The sequence below is a fragment of the Colletotrichum graminicola genome (genome assembly GCF_000149035.1).
Source record: "Colletotrichum graminicola M1.001 genomic scaffold supercont1.170, whole genome shotgun sequence".
NCBI lineage: Eukaryota > Fungi > Ascomycota > Sordariomycetes > Glomerellales > Glomerellaceae > Colletotrichum > Colletotrichum graminicola.
In genome coordinates this window covers 6,517-14,575 of record NW_007361174.1, presented here as the reverse complement: position 1 = coordinate 14,575, position 8,059 = coordinate 6,517, and the positions used below count along the sequence as shown (strand labels likewise).

General features: G+C 32.6%; 1 protein-coding gene across 1 annotated transcript; it reads right to left on the bottom strand.

The window, feature by feature from the left end:
* Positions 1 to 4,550: 4,550 nt before the first annotated feature.
* Positions 4,551 to 5,838, bottom strand: GLRG_11887 (uncharacterized protein; the record flags this gene model as incomplete). Its single annotated transcript, XM_008102570.1, has 2 exons — positions 4,551 to 4,855; positions 4,950 to 5,838. 2 exons carry the CDS (start codon positions 5,836 to 5,838, stop codon positions 4,551 to 4,553), a joined length of 1,194 nt encoding a protein of 397 aa, XP_008100761.1.
* Positions 5,839 to 8,059: the final 2,221 nt, after the last annotated feature.

The window sequence follows — 8,059 nt, the reverse complement described above, 5'->3', positions numbered from 1 at the left end:
ATACTAAATAGGTATAAGTTATTTTACTAAATCATAGCCTTAGTAGTAATTTAGCTTTATATCTAAAGGCCTATTAGTTATACCTCTAAGGGCTATAGTAGTCCTCTATATAAGGTATATATTACCTTAAGCCTTCTTTTTCTCTATTTCTTAGATCTACTTAATTATCTTTCTCTTTCTTATTTAAATACCTATCTCTATAAGGATATATTATAACTGTTTCTCTATTATCTTATTATAGTTAGTTTTATCTTATTTCCCTTTAGTTAGTTATTTAGTTATTATACTATTAGGTATTAGTTTACCTTACTATTATATAGAAGTATTAGTATATAAGTACTAAGTAGCCCTTAATTATACTTTAGTTTCTATTATTACTCTAATAGTTAGCATACCTATAGATAGGTAGAGATTTAAATATATTAGAAGGCTAAATTATACTAAGTAAAGGAGTTAATAGTTAGTAACCTAAGGGGTAGTAGTAACTATGATTTAAGTCTACCTCCTCCTAAGTATAACTATTACTAGTTTTTACCCCCTTTTATATACTTTAGTAGATCCTAAGGTATATGTTTCTTTTAATATAACCTATAGTATAGGGCTAGTTAGGCGCTAGTAGGCCCTCTCTCTCCTATAATTTTAAACATAAAAGAGGTCTAAAAGTTATCTAAAGATATTATATAAGTTAATTACTAAAAGGCTGTAGAAGGTAATTAATCTAACTAAAATAAATATACCTTTATATTGTTATTCCTTTAAATCTTTTTAGGTTATTACTAATCCTTAGTATAAGATTAGTTACCTAATATTTTAATTCCAAGTATAAGGTTAGTTTAGCTTATAAATAATCCTACTAATTTATTATATAATCTTCCCTTAGGTCTTCTATTCTATTAGCTATACTTTACTTATATATTATAAGTGTCTTACTGTCTAGTAGTTTTTACTACGCCTGTTTAGGCTATACTAGTTACTAATAGATTCTTAGCTTATAATACCTCTTTAGACCTTTTATTCTAGAGGATTTATTCTATATAATACTATTCTTTTAGGTGTTATATCCTTTTAAACCTATTTATTAAATAGATATATAATATCTAAAACTAGATAGATAATAATTTATTTAAGAATAATAATTAAAATAGCTTATATTACTTAAGAGTACCTATATAATAATATACGTCTATATATAAGATATTAGGTTAAGTTAGAATAGCTATTACAGGATAAATAGCCGACCTTAGACCTACTTCTTGGCCTTGCTAGTAGATCTATTAGTCAGGCCGATATCCTGCTGACTAGTAGGTCCTCACAGGTACCCTCTTTATCCCTACCTGTTAGCAGGCTATAAGACGGCCGCTACTAGCTATAGCCTTACTAGCTCCTAAATAGTTAACTAATCTATTACCTATTAGACCGTATTAAGTGGTAGTATAACTACGTTATAATCTATAGGTAATAACCCTCTGCTACTATTAACTAACTTAATAAGAGGTAAATACGCTAATTACTAGTAGCTATTTAATTAGTTATCTTAGTAACTAATTAGAAGCCTATATTCCTTTACTAACTGGTCGCTAATATACGCCCACTAGTAGAGTTTTTTACCTAGCCTAGCCGTGGCTAACACCACCGCCGCTAGAGCTCCTAATCTAGCCGGAGCCGCTATCTCTCTAGCTAACACACTTACGTTTAATAACCTTACTTTCTTTACCCTTCTTTTTCTCTATTATACTCCTTTTTACTATCTTTTTTACCTATTAATCTATTAAATATACTGCTACTAGAGCTACTGTTAATTAAAGAGCTTAAGAGATAATAACAGTAAAGTCGCTAGCCTAAGCCTTACTAGAAGTGTAATACTAGATTTCCCTTATAATCTACGCTTTCTTACTATATATATATAAATAACTACACCTATTACTACTAACTTTACTATTAAGACTTTATATCTTAGAAAGCCTTTTTCTACTATCTACTAGACTATAAGCCCCTATTACTATTACCTACTTAAGCCTTACTATTATTATTAACTTTACTATTACTACTATTAATTATAATAATCTTATTACTACTTTTACTTATAAGTAAGTAATCTATATTACTAGTACTACTAACCCTTCTTACTACTATAAAACTTAACCTAGCTATTAAGGCTTTTTATAAAAAAGTAGCTGTTACTACTAAATAAAGTAATAGCCTATTATTACTACTATTATTACTACTAAGGGACACTTCTTTACTACTAAGAGATACTTCTCTACTACTAAGATACACTAAACTATTATAGCTAACACTACTACTATTACCTAAATACTTTAAGCCTAACTTATTACTATAGGTATATAAGTATATAAAAACACTAAGGAGGCATTTTAAGGCACACACCTAAGACTACTAGTAACAGCTAGGAGGATTTAGAGGATATTACCTACTAGGAAGTAAATCTCCCCTCTACTAGTAGATTTAGGACTAAAAGAAAAGAAGCTAGCTCTAGAGGTAATATGCTTTTAACTATTTACTAGTACTACCTTATAAAGCTACTTAGTATAAAGGTTAAGATACCTTTAATAAAAGGGAAAATAATAAGGATAATAAGGAGGAAGATAATAAAGATAATAATATTAGCTATATAGTAAAGACTAGTCTTTAGGATAATAATAGATTATCCTACTTAATAAGGGAATATTATAATAACTATAATAAATATCCCTATAAGTTAGATTAATTAACTTAGGCTACTTATAGCTAACTAGCCTATAGCTAGCCTGCCTATAGCCTACTAGCCTTACTAGCTATTTTATCCTTACTAGCCTAGCTGTTATATAGATACTAATTACCTAGCCTATCTATATATTAACCTAGCCAGCTTATATACCTACTACCTAGATATAATAGTAATAGTAACTAGGACTATAGTAATAATAATAATACTATTAGAAATAAGGACTTTAATAACTATAAATATAAGTATAGTAATAGATATACTAATAAATATAGAGAAAAAGGTAACTATAGTAACTATAGTAACTATAATAACTATAATAACTATTAACCTTAGGTATAACTTTATATAGCTATAATAGCTATATAGAAGCCTAAGATCTATAGTTAGATTAGGTTATTATACTACTAGTTAGGTAGTTTCCTTTTTCTTTTCTTTTTTTCTTCTAAATAATTACTATATAATAATTATTTTAATTAAGGGGGGGCACTTATTACAGGACAAATAGCCGACCTTAGACCTACTTCTTAGCCTTGCTAGTAGATCTATTAGTTAGGCTAATATCCTGCTAACCGGTAGGTCCTAGCGGGTACCCTACTTGTCCCCACCTGTTAGCAGGCTATAAGACGGCCGCTACTAGCTATAGCCTTACTAGCTCCTAGATAGTTAACTAATCTATTACCTATTAGACCGTGTTAATAGCTATAGATATATTAAAGTATAAAGTAAGGCCAATACTAAAAGTAGTTAATATATAAAGGTATTATAACACTTTAATAAAGCCTTATAAAGCTTATATTAATTAGTATAGTATAGTATTGTCCTCTTAAAAGCTATCTAATAGATAGAATAAATAGAATCTATATCTAGAAGTACTTATTAAAGCTTATACTTAGTATATTACCTTTAAGTAAAAGAAATAATACATTTTAAAAAATAGCGGTATCTAGTAATGTCTAGTAATTAAATAAATATATAGAAAAAGTTATAGTGTCAATAAAGGAGGAGAAATATAGGACGTTTAGGTGTTATAGAAGTAGGGTAGTATATATATAAGGTAGTTAAGTTAGTAGGTAACCTACCTATTTAACCTAGTATAGAGGCTTAAAGTATTTCTATTTATATAATAAGTAGACTAGCTCTTATAATAAGAGTTATAGCCTTAATGAATAGAAGAGAGAATATATTATATACAAGGATATATATCTAATAGAAAGAGGAATATAGTATATAAGAGGTATAACTACAGATATCTAGGGTGAGTATATAATAGATATAAGGATATAGTATTAAAGAAAGTATAATAGTTAGATTAATACTATATTCCTTAGCTCTTTATTTACCTAGAGAAGAAATAGAAGACTTAGAAAAAGAAAGAACTCTAGCCTTTATATAGATATATCTAGCTTACTAGAATATTTTATACTTACCTAAGCTACTTATAAAATAACCTAATAGATATATAAGGTAATAACCTAAGTTAAATAACTCTAACTTGAAGAAATAATCTAGATAGTTAAAATAAAGTTATAAGGAGAAGAGAAGCTATTTTAAATACTTCTTTTAGATTTAATGCAATTTTATAATTATCATATATATATAATTAACATATATATTAGTCCTATATCTTAGTAGATTATTAATATATATAGACTATAAATAAAAATCTTTATAATAAAGGAAATTTAAGCAAAAGGTTAGAGAGCTTTAAAGAAGCTCTACCTTCTAACAATTTTACAACCTAATATAATATTAATCTTTTAGTCATTATAATTCTAAATCTAATTATCTATAACCAGTATAGTGTTAATCTTTACACTAGTAATTACCTTTGTTGAAGTAATCGCTCTATATTATTACGAGTTTGTGTAACATCACACCCCGTAAGAACCCAGCCGCTATTGCTTGGTCTAGTCCCGATTATCACGTTTGGAGGCTGCCTGGGGTCCTTGCCACTCTTATCGCAACTAGCAGGTTGGAGTTTGCCTGCACTTCTACCTCGAGCGCCTCTCATCTCGGTATCAAGGTATTCCAAAACAGCAGTTATATGGTTAGCGTCGCCTAATTCTAATGTCGGCGCAGGCTCTCCAGCGAACTCCCCCACTAATATATTCGCCACACGATAGTGGGCTGTACCAGAATGCCAGGTTAGTTAAAGGGTGTTTAGGCTAGACTTCAAAACACCTAGGTATCTAAGAAAAAAAATAAAGGAACCAGTACTTACATCTTTGGGAATGTTCCTTGAAGGTCTCGCTTCTAGCGGCACTCTCAAGCATGGCGTGAACGCTTTTGCGGAAATTATTGTCGTCTAAGCGGGCGTTGACAACCAGGTTGAGAAACTCGTCCTCGTCGGCTGGTATGTTCTTCAGCTGTACCTCCTTGGCAGCATATGGATTGGCTTCTTTGATAAGGCTGGTCCAGAAAGGGTCACGAAGAGACATTTTAATATCTGTTTCGGGGAAGTATCGCTTGCACCAAGCAAGGGACTGAGAGCCAGCTCCAGGGTTCGAGAATGTTGGAACATTTTGGGTAAAGATTAACCGAGCAATCGGGTGCTTAGTCTGGAGATGTTGCTGGAGTGTTGCATGAAAATTGGCTTGTCTCTCAGCCAGGGCCAAGCTTTCTGCAGGCTTCATGCCCTCGTACGCAGATCCTTGACGGGAGTTGTATCCATAGAAGAGGTGGTAGACATTGATGTTTGGTAACATGTTTATGAAGTCCCAAACATCTGTGTCTCTGCATGGAGCAAGCTGGAAAATGTCGATAGAAGGCTTTTGACTTGCAGTTTTGGCGATTGATGCAAGCAAGGTTTTTCCTGTAGCCACTGGAAGATTCCGGCCTGGGCTGAGGTCCTTGTACCAACGTTCATGGGCAACGGCTTTTCCCATCACGTTGGTCTGCGTTTGGAACCATTCCGTTCGCTTCCTCCAATCGGCCGGCAAGGCAGGATTATGCTTCTCTGCGCGCTGTAAATACTGTGACATTCCTTCGGCTATCTTATTTCGATCCGCAGCGCCAGTAAACACCAAGTAAACCTTTTCATACCGAGGTTTGCCAAGACTTTCTACATCACGCTTCTGGAGTGCGGCTGCAACGGCCGCTTTGTCGTCCATTTTTGTATCGGTGAGAAGAATTGCAACCCTGGCTGAGAACACTGTTTGGGCAAAAAGCCAACAAACGAGGCCCAAAATAGAGAGATGGGACGCTATAGCCATGGTTGTCGAGAAAAGGAATTAGAGAATCAAAAATCAAAATCGATAGCCAGGCTATTGAGGCTTGGATGATTGAGAAACAGGGCAGAAGTTTGAGAGGCCAACGACAGAACGATATTTATATTCAAGAGGACAGATATGTAAATAAATCTGATAACATTAGCAATCAAGCAGACTTTTCTGCTCCACTGCTGCTGCTAAACTAGAGTTGTTACCTAGTATATAGCGCAATTTGAGCAGTTTCTTAGTTTACAGGGTTTTTTCAAGGCTAAGATAATGTGTTGGTGTTTTGTTGTAGAGATGTAAACACTAAGGTATCGGGACGGCCGTAGCCGCTTTTAAGCCACCCACTTATTAGAGTTTTCGGCCCGCGGTGATTCCTATTACTGGACAAATTGCATAACGTCATTTTGTCTGGAAGATATCAAAATAGCAGTAGTCTAATGACCTGGTGGATTATACCATCGGCGTGTCCGAGTTACTGTGTAGATTTCTTAGTACTGACCCTCTATATGGCCGGTGAGACAAGATTGAATAAGCATTTGTGTGGAAAATAGTACGGTCTACAGACATGAAGGATATAGGCTTTTACTTCTAATGAAAACGATTATGCGCCTAATTAGCTACTTGCCATTCATTAGGCTTAATGAACCTACTGATATTTCCTAATCTTCCGTCTTAAGAGGGCTCTCTAGTACGGAGGTGCATTTCAAAAAACCATGCCCAACTGCCCAGAGCAACCCCGGCCAGTAGGACCCACTTAATATATATCCAACCAATCAGAAAGGCTAGATTAATCCACCCACTTTCCTCTCTATAGGGGCCAAAAGGGGCTAAAGCAAGGCAATCCTTAACAACAATAATAACAACAATAACAACAACAATAACACCACTTTTTCCCCTTTAACTATCACAACTATAGCGCGTGTTAACCCTTCTTTACAGGCAGTTATTCTTGCCCTTCAGAGCCGTCTTAGAGGTAAATCAGCTAACAAAGTAGCCTAAGGCCTAGGGTTATTAAAGCGTATAGTTAATAATATACTCTAATAAGTAAAAAAGTAAGGCTTTAATCTAACTGCTCCTACCTTCTTTTTATAACCTAAATATATTAATAATACCCCCTAGACTAGCTAACTAAAGAAGGCTACACCTATAGTAGCTAAGCTTATTATTAAGAAGGTCTACTATAACTAATATAGTAAGAAAAAGACGTATACTAATATTACTAGTAAGCTTTAAAGTAAGTAAGATATAGATATCTTAGCTATAATAGTCTACTATATCCTTTAGTAAGCTAGCTTTAGAAAATCTAAACTAATAAGGAAGCCTAGCTTAATAGCTTAAATAAAGTAAGAGAGGCTTTTTTAGTGCCTTATATATTACTACTAGTTACTTAAAGATTAAAAAAAGGTTATTTAGTCTAATAAGACCTTAGTAGTCTTAGGCTATTACTATAGTAGCTACTATCTATAGTAATAGGTATATAAGGCCTATATAAAGTTATATATTTATACTTAATAAAAAGGATATTTTAAGTTTATATTTTAGGGCTACTTTATATATAATAAAAAAGGCCTTTCTTACTACTAGTTACCTAAGTTAGTAGTAATATAGTAGACTACTAATACTAAGGTTATAAAGATAAATACTACACTAAAGCTAGTTAAGCGTCTTAAATAGGAGTTAAAAAGGGAGATAAGCAGGCTTTAGCTCTAGTAGCTCCCTAGCTATAAACTAACTTTTTACTAAAATAAGTATACTAGTAAGTTAGTTTATAAAAGTAAGAGAGGAATTAACTAGTACTAGTACTAAAAAGAGATTTTTTTACTAAAGCTTTTCCTATTTATACTTAAAGAGTACCTACTAAGCACTATTATCTAAGAGGATAAGACACCTTCTTATAATTACTACTTTATCTACTAGATATATACTACTTATTATATTAAAAAGCTCTACTAGTATAGTAATAGCCCTAATCTTAACCTTATTAAGCCTTACTAGCCCTAAATAAAGCAATTTATAATAAGGAAGGGTGCCCTAGTTAACTAAGCTATAGCTAAAAAAGCATAATAACAATACTAGCAGGCCTTACCTTAAGAGTAAATCTAGGCCTAGATAGAGA